This window comes from Danio aesculapii, chromosome 5, assembly GCF_903798145.1.
Source record: "Danio aesculapii chromosome 5, fDanAes4.1, whole genome shotgun sequence".
Taxonomy (NCBI): Eukaryota; Metazoa; Chordata; class Actinopteri; order Cypriniformes; family Danionidae; genus Danio; species Danio aesculapii.
In genome coordinates, this window is record NC_079439.1 from 20,224,157 (window position 1) to 20,246,805 (window position 22,649).

The 22,649-nt window shown below is 35.7% G+C and overlaps 1 protein-coding gene across 2 annotated transcripts in view; it reads left to right on the forward strand.

The window, feature by feature from the left end:
• atp8b5a (ATPase phospholipid transporting 8B5a) overlaps nucleotides 1–22,649 on the forward strand; it is a 58,834-nt gene that overhangs the window by 22,914 nt on the left and 13,271 nt on the right. For both annotated transcript variants that reach the window (XM_056457497.1, XM_056457498.1), the window contains exons 4-20: nucleotides 438–551; nucleotides 1,083–1,181; nucleotides 3,716–3,777; nucleotides 7,214–7,286; nucleotides 7,401–7,471; nucleotides 7,633–7,715; nucleotides 8,929–9,087; nucleotides 9,392–9,480; nucleotides 11,151–11,338; nucleotides 11,421–11,629; nucleotides 12,153–12,199; nucleotides 12,280–12,445; nucleotides 15,575–15,763; nucleotides 15,845–15,960; nucleotides 18,736–18,900; nucleotides 19,211–19,322; nucleotides 21,363–21,468. In XM_056457497.1, the coding sequence (XP_056313472.1) occupies nucleotides 438–551; nucleotides 1,083–1,181; nucleotides 3,716–3,777; nucleotides 7,214–7,286; nucleotides 7,401–7,471; nucleotides 7,633–7,715; nucleotides 8,929–9,087; nucleotides 9,392–9,480; nucleotides 11,151–11,338; nucleotides 11,421–11,629; nucleotides 12,153–12,199; nucleotides 12,280–12,445; nucleotides 15,575–15,763; nucleotides 15,845–15,960; nucleotides 18,736–18,900; nucleotides 19,211–19,322; nucleotides 21,363–21,468 (2,048 nt within the window). The remainder of the gene's footprint in view (nucleotides 1–437; nucleotides 552–1,082; nucleotides 1,182–3,715; nucleotides 3,778–7,213; nucleotides 7,287–7,400; nucleotides 7,472–7,632; nucleotides 7,716–8,928; nucleotides 9,088–9,391; nucleotides 9,481–11,150; nucleotides 11,339–11,420; nucleotides 11,630–12,152; nucleotides 12,200–12,279; nucleotides 12,446–15,574; nucleotides 15,764–15,844; nucleotides 15,961–18,735; nucleotides 18,901–19,210; nucleotides 19,323–21,362; nucleotides 21,469–22,649) is intronic.

Here is a 22,649-nt window from a genome sequence, read left to right on the forward strand (position 1 = left end):
GTGAAATCAGGAGAGGGGGTGTGTTTGAGGACATGGATTAGATCAAATTTAACAGGGAGGGAAGATAATACATTTCCATGCACACAAACACACGCTCTTTGTCGGCAATGCCCGTGCGATCGCTTATCCATCGATGTAGAAAAGTGAAGTAAAATGATCATTTTCATAATTAAAAAAAATATTTGCATACTGACCACCTGGAAAACTCCCGATCATAGATATATGTGTATATATCTCTGGCTCTGGATGGCCACAGTCCTCCACTGCACCTTGGTCCCACATTCATTTCAACAGAGCGCTACCCTGTACTAAAATGGCGGCTCTATTGACACATTTCTTCCAATAGACACCAATAGCGTACGCGACATCTAATGTAAATATCTATGGGTTCACATCTGCACAACACAGCATCTTTCATTTCTCTTTTCTTCTTGTAGACCAATTGCATCAAGACCTCTAAATACAACCCCATCACTTTTCTGCCTCTCAACTTGTTTGAGCAGTTCCAGAGGATCGCCAATGCTTATTTCCTCTTTCTGCTCATTCTGCAGGTGAGTGAGACACTCATTCATATCATCAGTCAGTTCATTTACTCATGTCATAGTGATTTGGACTTCTGTGAAAGGAAGGTAGATTATTTAATGATGTTCTCATTTATATATTTTACTTTAGTCATGCACATATGCAATGTGATCGAAACATGACCCTGACTTCCTGTAATAAGCCTACGCGCCTCACCAAATTACTAAATTCTTATGCAATAATGACTGTCTCATGACTTGATTAGCTCACACCAGCGGTAGGTCAGTTGACATATTTGTAACAGTCTCATACTATTTACAGCCATGCAAGTGCAGCTATCATATCCAGTAAAAATGAATAGGGAGATCAGCAGCGTTTTAAAATGGACAGAAAATCTAATAATAAGGATTTGGTCTTAAAAATGCCGCTTATGCTGTCATTAAATCTCAAATTCACAATGTGATGTACTCTAGCTAACAGTATGTTTATGGTATTTGCATTTGTTTATGTACTAATAACGTTTACACATTCAAAGTAGAAGTTTTGTTTGTGTGTTGTAGGTTATTCCTGCTATTTCTTCTCTGTCTTGGTTCACCACTGTCGTTCCGCTAGTGTTAGTATTATCAGTGACTGCAGCCAAAGATGCCATTGATGATATTGTAAGTACACACACGTGACTCTTTGCAACAAACTCCTCTTTGTTCGTGTGTTTTTTCCCTGCAGATTGCAGATAGCAATATTTGACTCTGATTCAACGGCTATTCCTAGAAGCTCTTAATCCTGTTGGTTTGCTATAGTTGAAAAAAGCACAATTTACTGTATACTGCATAGTGTTGGGTGAACAACATTTATGTCTACTTATTTATAACCACTTCAATTTTTCATTAGTGCAAAAACGTGATTCTCATAACTATCATGTTGCATCTGGTGAGAAGTATAAACCCCTATATTGGTATTACAGTGTCGGACCTCTAGTCCTTTTCCTTATCTTTTGTCATCTGACCTTTACTCTTTGTCAAATTGAGCTGACTCTGGTTTTCCTGTGGTCTGGTGTTTTGAAACCTTTTTTTTTGGTCTTGTTTTCCATTTCTTATTTTGCCGTGACCAAAAATTGTAACTCAGAAAAAGAAATGTTGGAGAAATCCAAGGTTTAAATTTATATATTACTGCTGCCACTTATATATTGTTGCTCTATGGTGATTTGAAGTGCTTCCTTTATCCTCATTTATAAGTTGTTTAAATCAGGGATGCCCAAACGTTTCTTATGAAGGGCCAAAAACCTAATTTGATTGAGGCTAGAGGGCCGAAGGTAAATACAGTATAGTTGCCATGGGTCATTTCCTTATTTATTTAATAGTATTTTAAAAATAACCAGCAAACATTGCTTTATATTAACTATACAGTGTAATTTTTACATTTTATAATGAACTTACTGCAGTAAAAACAATCTCAGAATGGGGCTTCACTAGTTTTTGCCTTGATTTGCTCTCTGATGTCTTCTGCATAGTTCTCTGTCCATCAAGTGACAGTATTTACATATTAAAAACGTCAAATTAGAACGCACTTAAAGCCATTCACTTCAACTCTCTTCATCGTTCTCACTTTCTTTTTATATGGTATAGTGGGTCAAATCAAAGGTTACAAAGGGCCAACTTTGGATGAATGAATAAATTATAATGTAAATCCCGGACGAGTCCCCAATTTTTTATATTATGACTCAAAATTGGAAAAAGTAAATAATATATATATATAGATAGATAGATAGATAGATAGATAGAGAGAGAGAGAGAGAGAGAGAGAGAGAGAGATAAAAATGTGCAAAATGGCATGCACGTGACAGTTGAAAGTATCGCATACCAGACGCGCACATTCGCATGTTATTTAAAATTAAACTATTCAGATGGTGAGGCACGGCAGAAATATGAACAGTGTCCTGAGTCATGGCTGGGGGTTACGGACAGCCGCCGACTTGCGACGCCGGTGTGTGTACGCTGATAGAAACCTATCACATTGGAAACCTAGAATTCTAAAGTCGCAGTGTGGGGCATCTGGTGGGCGTCCCCCTTTAAAGTTAACATCCTTATATTCCTTAGGACTGCATTAATGTGAGTGATTGATCAGCATGAATGACAAACTCATGCTAGTATGTAAGTGGCACTGACTTCAATAATGCAGTTTTGGTTGCCTACCCACTCGTTTTATTTTTTACCTGGTTTTATTTTAAAACTGGTAGGCCCGTTTCTTTACAAGAACTACAGCGGAAAATAAAAACACTGGTTGAAAACAAAAAATACTCATGTTGTTGTGCCACATTTGATAGCTCCATAGGAATCTATCATTTTAATTAAAGAGGCTCATTGTGCTGTAAATTCCCGTTTAACTTTTTTTTTATGTGAAAGGGCCTTAACTCCTAAAAAGACAACAAACATGAAAAATGTCAAGTCATTTATATGTGCTAATTATCTGACCAATCAAACAACATAATGAAAAGAAAAAGAAAATGTACACCAAAATGATAAACAACTTGTTTCCTATAGCAGGCCGAGATAAAGTGCCAACAGCAGCTCTTATGAATGCAAAACCCCTCAGGTGATATGAATAATCAGTCTTTCCTTCATCCTATTGAGAGCTGTGCTTAAAAAAGAAAGAGTGAAACTAAAAACAAGAAAGAAAGAAAAAGAGCACTGGCTTGTAACTTCTGATCTGTGAGCCTTTTGGAAATAAACGACATTTAGTTAATGAGAATGACAGCTTTTACTGCAATATGTAGGACAGGTCTAATTTAAATGCCCTTTACTTTGGCACACAGGCGTCATTTAATACATTGAGTGATTTTTTTTTTCTTCCTCTCCAAACAGCCGAATCTTATAAAGTGAAAGGTTACGGGTCTGAAACATGTCAGCGGTGGACTGGAAAATCTGATCCAGGGAACTGGAGCCTCCTCGCCCTCAGCAGGAATACAATAGTCCTTATGTTCCTGCTGAGGGGAGTGGAGGGGAATTAGGGAATCTCACTCCTCTTTCTCTCTCCTTCTTAAAACTGGGATGAGCCACTTTCTGGAGTCTTGGCATTTGAAATCAGAGGATTCTCTTTTGTCTTCAAATTAATTGATCATATCAGGGCTTCTATTTGCTCGCTTTTTGTACTGTTATTCTTTAATTGTTGTTAATTTTCTCTTCTTATTTATTTGCAGAATCGCCACAGAAGTGACAGGCAGGTCAATAACCGGAAGGTCAATGTACTCATCAGTGGAAAGTGAGTGGCATTCATTGTTTTGTTTGCAACATAGGCTAATTCTTATAACGTAGCCCTGTATACATTTCTAGAGATTGTGAATTATGTAGCCAGAAGTATGTATGGCTGCATTTTGTTTTTAAAAGGAACGTTACGGGGCGGTATGAGGCCGTTCCTTTTTGCGCTTACCAGCTGACCACTTACCTCCAAATCGATGCTTTCCGACTGTTACCAGTGTCCAATTAGCTCACCATGTACGTCAGCGGAATTGAGACGCAAAAAGGAGTTGACCACGACGACGGGGTTCAAGTCTGGCGAAGAAAGGTTTCAGAAAGCAGCCAAAAAATAAACAGAATGTGGTAAAATCTGAAAACATGGTAAAAATCAGGCAAGGGCTTTTCTTTTTCTGGATTGCTTTTTAAAAATGTCGTTTGGGTTTAGGAAAGTTGGTGGGTCATTTGGCGCTTTTGAACACACTATTAGTTGGGTTTAGGGGAGGAGGAGTGTGGGTCAGTAGATTGCTCAGTCAGTCAATCATTCAGTCAGTCGACAGCGGCCTCTGGTGGATTTACGCGAGAACAGCGTGCGAGAATGGCACTCACGAGAGCAACTTGAGATCTGAAAAAGCCTACATGGTGGCCTCTGGTGGAAACAAAAACTGCAGAAAAATGTAGCTCCTGGGACGTATTTGACGGTCTCCAGAAATGTATATAGCGGTACATTTTCTGAATGAGCCTGGGTTTGTTTGTTTGTTAAACAGGATATATGATTATATTTTTATTATATGATTATATTTAATCGCATAAGAGGTTTTGCTCATTCATAAAACAATGGGTGATGGATATAAGAATCTATCTATTTATTACATTTATTTAAATTCAAATTCAAACTTTATTAGTCGCACATAAAGTTATACACAGTACGATATGCAGTGAAACGCTTATGCAACAGCACTTAAAAAACAAACATATACTGTAATTTGTATATATTATCATTAAGAAGGAGTATAACAGTAAAAAACAGACAATTTTAGATTATAGAAATATAAATTATAGTAAATAAGAACAAATAAAAATATATAGAGATATGAAGAACTGTAGATATGAAGAATATAGCTATAGAATATCTAACAAAATATCAGATTTAAAAGCTTAGCTACTGTATGCAAACAAATTAAGAGAACATAGAAGTGTTCCTAATAAAGTGTCTTGTGCACAGAGAAGAAAGAGTGTTCCCTACAGGTGGTTTGTCAAGCCCACTTACCTGTATGGAGCTCAATATATGACCGTACAATAAATGATCAGGGTGTGTGCAAATGTGCATATAGTGTGTCATAGTGGACAAAAACCAATGTAGTTTCTGGGATGCTTCACTATGTCCCGACAAAAAGACTAGCATGTTTATTTTATTTAGATCTCCTAAGTGTGTTTATGTCTCATCTCTGACTTTCACCAATAATTAATTTTCCTGTTGGGTTCATACCAGTAACATTACATACACTGTTAGTGATTTTTGTAATATGAACTGTATTTTACTGTAGGACAGTTGTGCAGCATGTAACTGTTTTTTTAAAGTCACATTTTGAAAATGACTGTATATTTCACAGTAAAGATATGCATACAATTCTGTAAATACATATGCAACAAGATAAATAGTGCTAAAAATGTAAATACACTATTTTGCTGTAACTGATTTACAGTAAGTTACTGGTACTGCTGCTAGTAAGTTACTGTAGATCAGAGATGTCAAACTCAATTCCTAGAGGGCCGCAGCCCTGCACAGTTTAGTTCCAACCCTGCTCCAACACACTTACCTGTAGGTTTTAAACAAGCCTGAAGGACTCAATTAGTTTGATCAGGTGTGTTTCATTAGGGTTGGAACTAAACTGTGCAGGGCTATGAATACCCTCCAGGAATTGAGTTTGACATCCCTGCTGTAGATTCTAAGGAAATTGTTAACAGAGTATAACATGTTGTGATATAAAAACTCTAAAAACTGGACTGAAGCAGTTTTAATTTACTAGAACTTCCATGTTAAACTGCTTTGACACAATCTACATTGTAAAAGCACTATAGAAATGAAGATGAATTGAAAGTAAATTGGCTGACCAATCAGTATTCCAGACAGAGTAATAATGTTACTTCTTACTTGGGCCAGATGGAATCTGCTGACATTTTTTGCTATTTCTGCGCAGAATTGTGTTAAAGATCTGCGGAATTATTTTGGAAGTATCATAACTAAAACCCTAATATATGAAATAAAAAGTAATACCTTTTTAACTTGTATTTAATGTTTGTAATGCAAATCCAATTAGATCCAATTATTTGCTAAACAAAGCAAGTCTCTCATATAGTATCTCTACTAAAAGACAGAAGATATTACTTTACACACTGTATTGTAAATAAATGAATATTTTCATATGAGTCAATATTATTACTGAAATTAATTTAAAACCTGAATAAGCATAAATGTGCACACATTTACAAAAGTAAATAAATAGACTCAATGATGGGCTGGAAATCTGAGGAAATCTGTGGAATTCTGCGCACACAGATTGCGTGTGGGCCTACTTATTACACAGTTGGAATATTTGATTCTGATTGGTTAATTACCACATTCCAATAATGTTGTTATTCCCAGATAACTGCTGAAAGTAATAACAAGTAATAACTTTGATCAATAGTGAACACATTTACATGCACATTTATATGCTTATCTTTCACACCGCTGTTCTTAGCTGTTTTGTGGCTTAATGTATGCTGCATTCAGCCATTCAGGCAACCTGTCGGGCTTTATTTAGCAAGAACAACCACATTGATGTACATTATCTCTTACACCTTTCCCATATAAATAAAAGCAATTAGGGTTAATATTGGTTAAATAATTGAGTTCATCTTTAGTTTTGGTGTATCATAATAATAAAGCATTTCAGTAGCATTCATCACATCAGTTTGTATTAACAACAGTATTTTCATTATTAACTACTGAATTTACTAGAGTAAAAAAGGTGGAGCATTCACTAAGTCTGTTACCAAGTACTGGGCTTGGAAAGCTGAACTTCTGATCTTAAATTGTGAATATGTTTTCTATTAATAGTTCTCCTACTTTCTGTAGTTTAATCTTTAATGTTTTGCATTCTAAAATAACTACAATACAAACACATGAATCACAACAGGACGCAGCTGTAGACAAGGATATGTTTCTTCCTGTTGTTATACCCTGTGATCATGTTTTTTTGATGGTGGCTACTAAAATCAAGCCCCGCGTTTCTTTCTTTTTTTTTTTTTTTTTTTTTTAAATAGTTTTCTGGTTGTGCCAGTATTAAACTCAGCTAAAATGTGCATTCATAATTTATGTTGTGTTAAATAGAAACTGATGCACACACCCTGCGTGTTGCAATTAGTTGTAATCAGAATGTTTTATATGCATGTTTTCCCCTCTTTGTCTTTCATAACAGACTGATAAGTGAGAAGTGGATGAATGTGCAAGTGGGAGACATTATCAAGTTGGAGAACAACCAGTTTGTCACAGTAATACATTTAGAGATTTGCTAATTATATGTATACAAAAATTTATATTATTACATAATATTATTTCATATATTTGTTGAATGTACACTAAATCATTTTCCATCCTCCACATAGGCAGATTTGCTCCTGTTATCCAGCAGTGAACCTCTCAACTTGGTTTACATTGAAACTGCAGAGCTTGATGGGTAAGTAACAGTTGTTGTTTTGTTGTTTTATAATATCTGAAGCTCTGTGCATTTGTGTTTTTGATGAAGCCAACATTTCTTTGTGAGAACGACCCCATGAATTCTTTGTTGCTGTTGTTGTTTAATGAATGCCTGATTTCAGATTTCTTTTTCCAATACAGTGAAACTAACCTGAAGGTTAAGCAGTCTCTGACTGTAACAGGAGACATGGGGCACAATTTGGAGGCATTGGCTGCATTCAACGGTAAGGCTAAAAGGCTAATTAGTTTTTTCTGTTTTTGCTTAGGGTTAGTTCACCCAAAAATGTAAATTCTTGTTATTAATTACTCACCCTCATGTTGTTTCATTCATCTTCAGAACACAAATAAGATATTTTAGATGAAATCAAAGAGTTTTCTGATATAGAGAACATATACAGAAAGTCCAGAAAACAAACCAAAAACTAGGGATGTCCCGATCAGGTTTTTTGCCCTCGAGTCCGAGTCATTTGATTTTTGAGTATACCAATACCATAACCTGATACTCCTATAATACATTAAAAAAGAATAAAGAAGAGTGAAGAAACAGATCCTGGATGTTCCTTATTTTTTATTCAATTCACCTTATTTTAACATTCAACCACTCTGTTAACATGCAGAGCACTTCTGTGAGGTAGCTTGAACAATCAAGTAATAAATAACATCAATTCTTCACTTTTGGACTTTAGTGCAACAGTAAATATAAAATTATCGAATATAAAAGCAAATTGCACCTCAACTTAAAATACCCGGCAGGCAATTCCAAGTTTACATATCTCACAGTTTGCTATTGCAATGTTGTCATCATCAACTTTATAATACCTCCAGACTGCAGACATACTCGCGCTTTCAGCTTCAAGCTGCTTCCGTGTTCTACTTTGCCAGCATTTAACCAATAGCGTCTCTGCAACAAAGTGATGTCATGCCACACGCATTGCTGTTTCTGTGTGAAGTTAAGAAAGAGGTCTAACTCTGTGCCTCTGCATAACTATAGAAGTGTTAACAAATAATGACTATATATATATATATATATATATATATATATATATATATATATATATATATATATATATATATATATATATATATATATATATATATATATATATATATATATATATATATATATATATATATAGTATAAATATTCGAGTCCTCATCAGGAGGTAACATCTGATTCAGATAGAGTCTGAAACCGTGTGATCGGTTTAAAAATTTTTTGCCAAAAATACAATTAGGCAAACTTTTTGGCTACCAATAACCATGCTCTTCTTTTTCATTCATTCATTCATTCATTCATTCATTCATTCATTCATTCATTCATTCATTCATTCATTCATTCATTCAATTATGTATTCATTTTAGTTTAGTTCATTGTATTTCTGTCAAATCTTCTTAACAATAATATTTTTCCTCTGTTATTCTGCATATTTTCTTCAGGGGAGGTGTGCTGTGAGCCTCCTAACAACCGCCTGGATCGCTTTACGGGCACACTGACATTTGACACGCAGAAATACTCTCTGGACAACGAGCGAGTTCTGCTGAGGGGCTGCACTCTCAGAAACACAGACTGGTGTTTTGGCCTGGTGCTGTTTGCAGGTAATAAATTCAGACATAAGCTGTGCGTGTGTGTGCGTGTGCGTGTGTGCGTGTGTGTGCGTGTGTGCGCGCGCACGGGCTTTCTGGAGCTGTCTGTAATCCCATTTCCATTCATCTGCATCACTACAGGTCTGTGTGTCTGTCTGTGTGTGATGTAAAATAGTTTGCTGGTCCACAGACTAAATAGACTGGACAAAAATGACCCTTAAATAAATACTACTCTTGATTTATGATTGAATTCATTATGATGGTTTGTTTTCTTGGTGGTAAAGTTATTTGCTGCTAATAAATGATTTTATTGCAGGCCCAGAAACCAAGCTGATGCAAAACTGTGGAAAAAGCACCTTTAAGAGGACGAGTATTGATCGACTCATGAATGTGTTGGTGCTTTTTGTAAGTTGAAAGTAAAGCTGTACTTTAAAGTTATCTGTTCCGTTACATGTTGTTTTCTGTCTGCTGTGGAGATGAATATTAGCATTTAACCACAAGGATTAACGCACTAATTTCATTGTTAAATATGAAGAAATTTAGCTTTAAGCTAGAGCTGTAGAAAAAAATTATTTGAGTATTCGATTCCTCAATTCTGAGATTGTCAAAATACATTACTATAGAGAATTGAAAGGTGTCATTACAGCATAATGCATTCTGGGTATTTAGGACACTGGAGCCTGATTCCTATTGATCTCTATTGATTTATTGCATCATATATAAATTCCTCAGCAATTAACTGTAATCTTTCACACTACACATATTATCAGCTTCTCAGACAAAGAGTGTTTATAAAGGTATTTACACATTTGTCCATTTTATCATGAGTGTTTGTAAGATGCTTTTCAAAAGGGAGTACTTTAAAACGGTCAGCTTTTTCTGTGGGGATTTATATTGTGCGCTCTTGTGTGTGTCCACTAACATGGCAGAAAGCAACTCGCCTTGACGTAGATTCCCATTCTCTATTCTTTCTTGAATTGATTCTGAGTTAAGTTTTTGTCTTGTGAGTCATGTAAGCTGTTTTTTTTTTGTCATGAGATTATTGTAAAAACTGCTCACTTTAAACACTCTTGTAGTTTGCTTAAAACTTTCGTTACTTTATTAAAGATTATTTTAGGTTCAAGTGACTTTTGTAAGGAATTGGATGGAAGTAGAGTATAGCTGTTTGTAAAGCATACAGCGCCATCTGCTGATAAAAACTAACCTTCAAATCCATTCAAGAGAGAATTGTGATGCATTTTGAAATCTCAGAAAAGATTTCTCAAAATATTTTTCACCACAGCTCTACTTGTTGCAACACCATGCTAGTAAAGTGTTGTACAAAATAACCAAAACAAAAATCCTTGATTTTGGTATAAATAAATACTAATTGGGAGTATAATTTAGTATAATATAAAAAATCTAAATTGTAACAAACTAAAAGTATTAATGGTTACACCCATTAAACTAAGTTAACTATAAAGTGTAAAAGTCCTTACTTTGAATGACTTCAGCACATCTTTGGCCAAAAGACTAGTCACTAGTCCACTGTATCTGTCAAAGAAACCTGAAATATATTAAGCAGCACTGTTTTCAATATTGAATCGAAATGTATCTTGCACACACAAAAATGGACAAATTTGAACTATTTCTGAAAGATCACACAACACTGAATAATGAAGAAATCGCTTCTGAAAGTTAGGAATAAACAGCCTTTTCTTAAACAGCAAGTAAGTTATTAAAACTTGTGATATTATTTCACATTATTACTCATTTATGGTATATTTGGTAAATCAGTAAATGCAGTGTTAGTAATCATACCACACCAGAAATGTTGAACAGTACTATATATTATAGAAAAGAGAATTTAGACAAATTTAATTTAAATAATAATACTAATAACAAAACAAAAATAAAATAAAGATATATTATTTATATATCTAAGCATAGATAAGTATAAATAAATATGTTTTTTTAATTAAAAACTATTTATTTAGGTATTTGTATTTGTTCAAACAATATTGGCTATTTGGTTAGTGTGGTGAATGATGGTCATTCAAAGTTAAAAGGTTTGATCTATTGTGATTTCTTTTCAGATTTTCGCACTTCTGGCACTGATGTGTATCATTCTGGCTGTGGGACATGGGATTTGGGAAAACTACACGGGGTCCAAGTTCAATGTCTTTCTTCCACATGAAGAGAACGCAGCCTTTTCAGCCTTTCTCACTTTCTGGTCCTACATTATAATCCTGAACACTGTGGTGCCCATCTCACTTTATGTCAGGTGGTGTATAGTGTACAGTATGCAATAGAGTATGTTTCAATAACGCAAAATGTCAATTTCCCTCTCTGTGTTCTGATTGCAGTATGGAAGTGATTCGGTTAGGCAACAGTTACTACATCAACTGGGACAGGAACATGTATCACTCCAGAACTGACACTCCAGCTGAAGCTCGAACCACAACACTCAACGAAGAGCTCGGTCAGATCAAATACATCTTCTCAGACAAAACCGGCACGCTCACCCAGAACATCATGACCTTCAACAAATGCTCCATCAATGGAAAATCTTACGGTCTGGACCAATCTTACTCTTTTTTAAAATATTTATAGGCCTATGTTATTTCAAGGGGTGGCACGATGGCTCAGTGGTTAGCATTGTCGCCTCACAGCAAGAAGGTCGCTTGTTCAAGTCCAGGCTGGGCCAGTTGGTATTTCTATGTGGAGTTTGCATGTTCTCCCTGTGTTCGCGTAGGTATCCTCCGGGTGCTCCCGTTTCTCCCACAGTCCAAACACATGCGGGATGGGTAATATGGGTAAACAAAATTGGCCGAAGTGTATGAGTGTGTGAATGCGAGAGTATGAGTGGGTGTTTCCCAGTACAGGGTTGCATCTTGAAGAGCATCCGCTGCATAAAACTTATGCTGGAATAGTTGGTGGTTCATTCCGCTGTGGCGACCTCTGATAAATAAGGGACTAAGCTGAAAATAAAATGAATGTTATTTCAAAGTATTTTAAACGAGACACAAAACTGCCCTGCTTTGATCAAACATCCAGAGACTATTTGAAGTCAAAAGTGTGTCTTCTCTGCCCTACAGGAGATGTTTATCAACACTACAGTGGACAGAGGCTGGAGATCACAGAGGTGAGAAGCAAAGGCTCAAACAAACACAAGGCTTATAAAGGCGTCTGCTGGGTTAATGAGTTTGACTTTTTTGGTAATAGGAAACGACACCAGTGGATTTTTCCTTCAACGGACTTGCGGACCCAAAGTTTCTCTTTTATGATCACAGCCTGGTAGAGGCGGTAAAGCTGGAGCTTCCAGACGTTCATGCCTTCTTCAGATTACTCGCTCTCTGTCACACTTGCATGGCAGAGGAGAAGAAGGAGGGTGAGTGACTGCATTTAACATCTATAAGTTTCTCTAAGATGTTTGCAATCGTAGAATTTAAAGCAAAATCAAGCAAATGCAGCAGAATTCAGAGGAGCTTGCAATATTTTCTCATTTTCAGGATGTTTCGGGCAGCATTAGATGAATTGGTGGTACTTTATTTGAAGGGGGTGTTCGTAAGACTGTCGTGAAAGCTTTATAACTAGTATGATTGTCATGATTTTTATAACAGCATCACATATTTCTTGACCTCGACTACAGTGGTACAAACTGAATTTGTCATTAAAATGTGATTAAATGTCATTAAATATTATTGACACTTTTAGAAAATTAGTTTTGACACATTTACTGAGAAACTTTAATGACAAATTCAGTTTGTTCCACTGAAATGTTGTTTGTTTGGTGCATGAGATGTTGCATGAGAGGTGTTTAATGGTAACATACTGAGTTTTCAAAATATATGGTCTCCTTTAATAGATCACCTGCCTTCACACATGAGAGAAATGGTTTTGTGTGTCAATTAGGTTTTATATTTTGGAGGAGGAGGGTTGTCGGAGGCTCACAGGGAATTGTCTTTTGTTGTTTGTTTGTTGTTATTGTTGTTGTTATTGTTTCTTTTTGTTTTGTTCTAATATTCTTTATTCAAATCATGTCTATACTATAGGATTGTGCTGTGGTGTGAAAATATATATTATTTTGTTTTATGTGCCTTTCCAGAGACTTTGTGACTATTTAGTCACCAATGTTAATACTTACAGATGGTTACAGATGTTTCCGTTTTTTCTTCTTTCTTTCCTTACCTCCATATATCTGTTGATTTATTTACCTATTTTCTTATTTTTAAGAATTACACTACCTGATAAAAGTCTTGTCGTCAATCCCAGTTATAAGAGCAACAGATAATAACTTGACTTAGTTGATCATTTGGAAAAGTGGCAGAAGGTAAATCATCTGTTGAACAGCATCCCAATCATCACAAATACTGCTGAAGACCTATTGGAACATGCATGGACACAAGATTCTCATAGAAATCAGTCAAGTTTGGTGAAGGAAAAGTTATCGTTTGGGGTTACATTCAGGATATTGGTGTGCGACAGATCTGCAAAGTGGATGGCAACATCAACAGCCTGAGGTATCGAGACATTTGTTACGTTACAAACCACAAAAGAGGGCAAATTCTTCAGTAGGATAGTGCTCCTCAAACTTCAGCCTCCACATCATCGTTTCTGAAAGCAAAGAAGGTCAACGGTGCTCCTGGATTGTCCAGCCCAGTCACCAGACATGAACATTATTGAGCATGTCTGGAGTAAGATGAAGAAGGAGGAGGCATTGAAGAATCTTGATGAACTCTGGGAGTCCTGCAAGAACGCTTTCTTTGCTATTCCAGATGACTTTATTAATAAGTTATTTGAGTGATTGCAGAGATGTTTGGATGCAGTCCTCCAAGCTCATAGGATTCATACACAATATTCATTCTTTCACTGCACTGTGACTTTAAATTCTATACTGTACATTATTTCTGTTAAGTGACAAGACTTTTGTCTAAGCAAAGTCAGACCTTACTGTCCTAATTAAATCATTAAAAATCAAGGCATGATCATACTGTATTTTATTTTGGTGAAATAAGTGTAATCTAGAAGCCTTTGCCTTTCATATAAGCCACTTCTGATACCAAATGATCAACTAGAAGTCAAGTTATTATTTGTTGTTCCTAAAACTTGGATAGGCGACAAGACTTTTGTCAGGTAGTGTTCTATAATTTCTTTATTATTATTTTGCCCTTAAAAAATCTTGTATTTATTTATTTGGTAAATATTTAGTTATTTACCTATTTGCTACTATTGTTTGTGATTTGATGCTGTAGTACATTTGGACTATAACCCATTGCACATTTTTTTAAACTTGATTCTGATTATGTCTGTAAAAGCACCTTGTACATTAATTTTAATAACCTTAAATAAAAATGTCACAATAAAAAAACACTGGTGACATAAATACAAGCATACAACAATTAAAACAAACAAACAAACAAACAAAAAAAGAAACGCATAATAGCAACACACAACAAGACAACCACCAAAATTAGCACCATACATATTTATTGTATTTATCTGAAAAATATTCATAACACAATTATAATGGCCTAATGTCAATTATGTTCATGTTCAGTATCGTCTTGATCATTTTAAGCTGTCATGACAAAGACAAAAATGCATTGTGAAGTATTTGTTTGTCATAACAAAAATATGTTGTTTATTTTGATCATTTAGAGTGTTTTTGTGTTTCAAATATGAGGCTTAATAGCAGGGGTCGGGAACCTTTTTTCAGCAAAGAGCCATTTCAGATTTATTTTATCAACTGCGTTTTTTAAAGAGCCACTGGGGGTGTGTGTGTGCGTGTATATAACAAAACCTTTATTTATTTATAAACAAAACCTTTATTTTTGTCCATGCACAACTCAAAAATAAGCAAATATAAGGCATCACAATGTATTAAGAAAGGACAATTTAAAGATTTTTTTCTTTTTGCCATCGCCACTCATGAATGTTGTTTGAATTTGCATACGTGAGGTTACCATAGAAATGAAAGTTGCTCGCCCTTTATTGGTGTCACGATTCAAGTTAAACCACAGCGCCACACATGTGCATTGGTTGATGCATCCTTTTATTGTAAACTGAGTTCTTATTCATTTTGCTGTAAAAAAAATATACAATATAATTTGTAATTGTATTTTCAATAGAAAACTGGCTTCTAGTGACAGCTATAATTTTTTAACTTTATAATATTATTGAAGGGAGACAGCTGGAGAGCCACATATTTTTGGTCAAAGAGCCACATGTGGCTCTCGAGCCATAGGTTCCCTACCCCTGCTTTATAGGGTTAAGATATTTCTTTTGGATATATTACAGAGCCTAATGGTCCCAAGAAATGCCACAAAACGTGTCACAAATTGTCTTGCAAAATCCTAGAGTGACTGATTTATTTACATTGTGCAATGAACAGATCCTTGTGCACTGCGTTTATATCAAGTTTACCCATTCAATATGAATCTTCTTACTGTATATCTCTACATCATAGCATATGTCTTCAATAAATCATGCATTTTTCCCCTCTGTTTTGGCTGTGTAGGTCATCTAGTGTACCAGGCCCAATCTCCTGATGAGGGTGCCTTGGTCACGGCGGCACGTAATTTTGGTTTTGTGTTCCGCTCTCGCAGTCCTGAGACGATTACCATAGAAGAGATGGGGATTCAGAGGAGCTATGAGCTGCTAGCCATCCTGGATTTTAACAATGTGCGGAAACGGATGTCTGTGATTGGTACGCCCACTGGTTTTCAATGGTTCCAATTGACTGATAAAAAAAGGCTCCTTTCTTATATGCTTTGTGCTTTTCTAATAGTCCGTAATCCAGAGGGCAAACTCTCCCTGTACTGTAAAGGAGCAGACACCATCATCTACGAGAGACTACATCCCTCCTGCAGCAAACTGATGGAGGTCACCACTGAGCACCTCAATGTGAGTTAACACCAGAGGGCACTATAGAGAGACTACAAAGAGACTGCAATCAGTTTTTGTTCATCATTCACATGTTTCTTTACAAAATGGTTTCTAATGTCATTATTAGACATGCTTGTATTGTTTAGAATTTAAGTTAAAGCTATGTTTCAGTAATTTAATGCTGACAGCTCTCTGATCTCATAATCAAGTGAACACAACAGAAAGCAGATTTCACTGTTGGAATTGGAATGACAGTTGGAAAGCACATCATTCATAATTGAATACACATATACTGTACTTTTTGACCATGCTTTCTCAGAAACTTAGAACAACAATACTTGTCAGTACATTTTGATCTGTTTTGGAGACATTATATTTTGCTTTAGGAACATTTTTTCTTAAACATAATGATAATTATATTCATAATAATCATATTATTATTATGGTGGCTATGCATCTCCTGCTAGACCGTTCATGCTACAACCACCAAATTAACTCCAAACTGGTCTGACTCGGGTTGCTATATCTTTTCCAACTGATCCGACTTACTGCTTTCTGAAAACTGACCCAAATTCAGAAAAGTCCCATTGACTTAACTTTGGACCAAATTTTGTGACTATATAACTTTGCACCAGACTGTCATACAGACTTAAGGTTGGGCTCATTTAACTCAGACTACCAGTCTGCCAAACTCTGATGATCTTTAAACTTACTAGCCACACCCTAGCAACCACTTACGGCACCCTAGCAACTGTCCCATAGACTTCCATTGTAAAAAAAAATGCCATTGACTTTACATTGGAGATATTAACTACTTACCAATCCATACTAACAACACACCAATCCATATTAGAAACATACTAACAAACATACTAATCATACTAGCAACATGCTAATTGATACTAAATTCATGCTAACAACATGCTAGTTTATACCAGAAACATGTTAGCAACATGCTAATTCATACTAGAACTATGCTAATTTATGTTAGCAACTGCCTAGCAACTTCTTAAAACACCTTAGCAACTGCCTAGTAACAGCTAAACAACGCCCTAGCAACTGCCTAGCAACCACTCAGAACACCCAAGCAACCACCTAGCAACACCTTAGCAACCACCTAGTAATGCCCTAGCCACCATCTTGAAATGCCTTAGCAACCGCCTAGCAACCATTCAGAACACCCTAGCAACACATTAGCAATGGCCTAGAACACCTTAGCAGCCATCTAGCAACTACTCAGAACACCTTAGCAACCACCTAGACAACCTAGCAACCACTCAGAACACATTAGCAACCACCTAACAATGCCCTAGCAACCAGCTAGGACACCCTAGCGACCGCCTAGCAACGCCTTAGTAACCACTCAGAACACCCTAGCAATGCCTTAGCATCCACCTAGTAGCTACCTAGAACACCCTAACAACCGCCTAGCAATGCCTTAGCAACCACTCAGAACACCCTAGCAACCACGTAGTAATGCCTTATCAACTACTCAAAACAACCTAGCAACCACCTAGCAATGCCTTAGCAACTGCCTAGCCACCACCTAGCAACCACCTAGAACGCCTTAGCAACTGCCCAGCAAATGCCTTAGAAATCACTCAGAACACCCTAGCAACCACCTAGCAACATCTTAGCGACCACATAAAACACCCTAGCAATGCCTTAGCATCTAGTCAGAAAAACCTAGCAACGCCTTAGCAATCACTCGGATCACCTTAGCAACCACCTAGCAACACCCTAATAACCAGTCAAAACACCTATACAATGCCTTAGCAACCATTCAGAACACCCTAGCAACCATCTAGCAATACCTTAGCAACCACTTAGAACACCCTATCAACCGCCTAGCAAGTCTTTGGACTGTGGGGGAAACCAGAGCACCCGGAGGAAACCCACACCAGCACGGGGAGAACATGCAAACTCCACACACAAATGTCAACTGACCCAGCCGAGGCTCGAACCACGGACCTTTTTGTTGTGAGGCGAACTTGCTGCTACCCGTTGCGCCACCGTGAATTGCCAACAGTTTCAAACTTCTTAAAAGATACTTCAATTATTTAAACTGTTAAACTACTTCAAACTCTCAGGCTAGTCTTCCTCAAGCCACCATAAAGTTTGTCTACTTTTCTAGTTGTTGTTGTTATTTTTATTATCATTGTAAAAATAAAATGATTCTGTTTATTTTTCTTCTTCTAAATATTTCTGTCAATATTATTAGTAACTTTCAATTAAATATTACCTTTCAATTCAACATTTACTTGCTTAACAGTTACATTACAACACTATTATTATTGCCTTTGCTTTCAGCTGAAACTTTCAAGTGAAATTTCCTCAGTCTTCCATTTTGGCTGAATGCTGGAAACGTCCATCCAATTATGTGAATAAGTAAATACAGTCAACCTACAGTAACACACACTGCATTCCCAAATGCACATTAGATGTCCAATTATACAGTTATTTAACCACAGCCTTTGATTTCATAACAGCACTAAACAATACTTGGCGCAGCCCAATTTATTTGACTTTAAATGTAATTACTTCACATATTTTGTTCACTTAGGAACCCCCAGTATGATATAAGATTAATTCCAGATATTTCAGCTGCCTATATGAACTCATTATTTTCTCAAATTAAACCTCAAAGGCAAGTAAACTCCACCGAAAGCTCTGCAGATTTCCTCAAGATGAATATGTTTGACTGTCATTCACAGAGTGGCATACAGTATATTATACATCTTACCAATTAACTTTTATATCTGACAGTGAGCGAATTTTTTTCTGTCTCTGTAGGAGTTTGCTGGAGAAGGTTTGAGGACTCTTGTTCTAGCGTATAAGGATTTGGATGAAGACTATTTTGCAGAGTGGAAACAGCGCCACCATGAGTCCAGTGTGGCACTGGAGGACAGAGAGGAGAAACTGGACAAACTGTACGAGGAGATAGAGAAAGACATGATGGTATACATGCTATATGAAAAGTATCCGGCACCATCCTTTATTAATAAATCAATAAATAACAAGCAACTAGCTTATATTATGAAATATTGAAAGACATCACTAAAATATGCAATATTAAAATAAATATATGATCTGATTGCAATGTCTTTTTTTGTCTAAGAATAACTATCTGCACACAATGTTTCTTTTTCTAATTTCATACTGTGTCAGGGATTTCCCTGCTTGTGTGTTTTATAGCCATTTCATTCATTGTACATATTAGCTGTTTGTTAGTACATGAGGCTGAAGGGCTTGTCATTTTTTTGCACAGTTAATTGGGGCCACGGCCATTGAGGATAAACTTCAGGATGGAGTCGCTCTTACCATTGAGCTATTGGCGAAAGCAGAAATCAAAATCTGGGTGCTCACCGGGGACAAGCAAGGTGCTCCACTATATGATTCTATTTTCTCATTTTCATTTAAACGAATGATAGAGTGTTATGAATATTCTTTTGTTTGCAAACATTATTTGGTTTAAAATCCTTATGAAATTAAAACTTACACTAGTTTTGTGGTGAACAATTAATCTGTGTATGTCATTAAGAAAACAATAGTTTGCCCCTCCAATCTTTAATGAACATCTGAAAATGTACTTCCTGTTTGTTTTCAGTTAAATTCTCAGATTGCGTATATAAATTGGGTGTGGCTTAACCACGCCCCTTTAACTGTCACTTTTGACAACAGAAATGGTGGGGAGAAGGTGTCTTTTAGGTTGCAATAACTCTCCCCAAACCCTTTTCCTGATTTTTCTGAATGAAATGTCTACTACATCCATTCAGTTTGCAGTAAAAAAGAAAAAGAAAAAAAAGAAGAAGCCACGTCCACCGTTTTCTCATTTAATATTCCATTTCTCTGTGAACTGCATCACAATACGAAAAAAAAATAAACGGTTGCAGCTTCCTGTACATGTGGACTTCGTTAACATGTTAGTTTTTACAAATTTAAGGGGAATGAACATAAAACAATTATGTTGTCGCACAAATTGTGTTGTTTCAGCTCATTTTTAATAAGCAGTTTAAACAAACAACAATTGTAATGTTTAGAGTGTTGCTTCATTCAGGTTGTCTCATGTAATTTTCCTTTTCAAGTACATGTATCTTAATTTAAGAATCTTTAAACATTTTTATTGAAAAACAAGACAAAACAGAGCATGTTACAGTGCTGTCGTAAACCACATTAAAAGTTATTTCCACACTTTGGCATTTGAGAGCAGAGGTATTCAAACCTTAATCTTCTGGGGTCTAGGGGGATTTTGGCGCTCTTGTGGCATTTTGGCATGCTGACATTAGTGCTTATTTGTTTTCTACTTTAACATACCCTTGGCTATCATGTAATTTTATTTAATTCAGCACAAACTGGGCTACAATGATATGCAACAAAGATGAATATACAGTTGAAGTCAGAATTATTAGCCCTCCTGGATTTTTAGCCCCCCTGTTTATTTTTTTCTGTTTAACAGAGAGATTTTTTTAAACACATTTGTAAACATAATAGTTTTAATAACTCATTTCTAAAAACTGATTTATTTTATCTTTGCCATGATGACAGTAAATAATATTTGACTAGATATTTTTTTAAGATACTTGTATTCAGCTTAAAGTAACATTTAAATGCTTAAACTAGGTTAATTAGGCAAGTTAATTTAATTTAATTTAGCAAGTTATTATATAATGATGTTTTGTTCTGTAGACAATCTAAAAAAAAAAATTGCTTAGGGGGGTTTATAATTTTGACCTCAAAATGATTTTGAAAAAAATTACGGCTTTTTTTTCTAGCCAAAATAATGCAAATAAGACGTTCTCCAGAAGAAAAAATATTATAGGAAATACTGTGGAAATTTTTTTTTTGCTCTGTTAAACATCATTTGGGAAATATCTGAAAAAGAAAAATTCACTGGAGGTACAACTGTATATTTTTTGCATAAAAAATATGTATAAAGATTATGTGTAGTTAGTATGGTTTAGGGAAATAAAAGTCACAGAAACAAAGCCAAAAAAACACATGCTAAATATTTCAGAATAAGACCAGTCTTGAAAACTAGTGTTGTTGGCGAGAAAATCCTTGTTTTAAATAATTATATAAATAAAGTGAAAAGTAATAGAGAGCACTTTTCTAAACTTTGAAGTGGCACTCATTAATTATTGTTTTTTTTTTAATGATTATCTCTGCCCAAAGAGTATTTCAGACTAAACGTTTAAGTTTTACATTCTAAAAGTGCAATGATTCAATTATGTAATATAACGAGGTCAGTGCATGTGTCATTAATAATGGTTATGTAATGTAACGATTGCCCACCATTAGTGTGTCTGCGTGAGTTCTCATGAGTGTGCTCAGGGTTGGCAGGATTGCTAATTAGGTTTCTTTAATGATAAATGACCAAATGTCCCCCTGAAAACTTTGCTGAAACGGTCTTTCTCCAACAGAGACCGCTGAGAACATTGGCTACTCCTGTAACCTGCTGAGGGAGGAGATGAACGACGTGTTTATTGTTGCTGCTCATTCACCTGAGGAGGTCAGACAGGAGCTGAGGTAATGTAACTCACACAGATAACATAATACCTGTCATGCATTGAGTAATAAAACACATGGTTGAAAATGGGATTTCTGATTTAGGTGGGATTTTTGAAAAATGGCGTATACTGGGCCTAAAATGAACAGCACAAACAAAATCAGCATAGGCGCGTGCAGTGTATAAAAACCATTTCAGTGTTATTGATTAATTCTAATGACTGAGAAAGCAATAAGGTTCATTTTACTGTCAAAATGTTGTCACGTAAATACCTGTATAAACTTTGATGGATAGCACTGTGATCTTTTCCAATGAGCAGCTCATGATAACAGTGTTTTCAGTGTCTCAGCTGCTTGCTTGATAAAAAGTGATCCACATTAATTCTGTGCAAATGATTTTGAGTGGCTTGAAACATCGATTTGAAAATACTATAATACTGGTGGCGCCAAAAATGTAAATGTTATAGTTATGATAATAATAATAATTATTATTATTATTATTATTAGTATATCTTATTAATATAAACATTTACATTAGTACAAAATACTTAGCATATAATTGTATTAGTACATTGTACAAATTAGTATTGTAGTGAATTAATTTCATTTGTATATTTTGATTAGAAAATAGTAATAATAAATACAACATACCAATATTACTGCTTCTACTACTTACTTACCTACTTCCAGGGCCATTTATATTGAAGTTGATATTTAGCCGCACCATATTGGTGTTTCGTAACATCAAGTTTTTATGAGGTGTGTTGTTAGTCAAACGCTTAACCTCCAACCTGGAGGACCAGGGCGTACACACACATACACTACAGACAAAACCGGAGCACCCAGAGGAAACCCATGCAAACACGGGGAGAATATGCAAACTCAATACAGAAATGCCAACTGGCCCAACCGTGGCTCGAACCAGTGACCTTCTTGCTGTGAGGCGACAGCGCTACCTACTGCGCCACCGTGTTGCCCGCTTCTACTACTACTACTACTACTACTACTACTACTACTACTACTACTACTACTACTACTACTACTACTACTACTACTACTACTACTAGTAATATCAATGATGATAATAATAATAATAAATATTGCAATCAGGTGTATTTCCTGAATTTGTTAAGCCTATTTTTCAATTAATTAAAGCACATATACAGTTTAATGGTTGGTAAATATTTGAGCATATGTTGCAG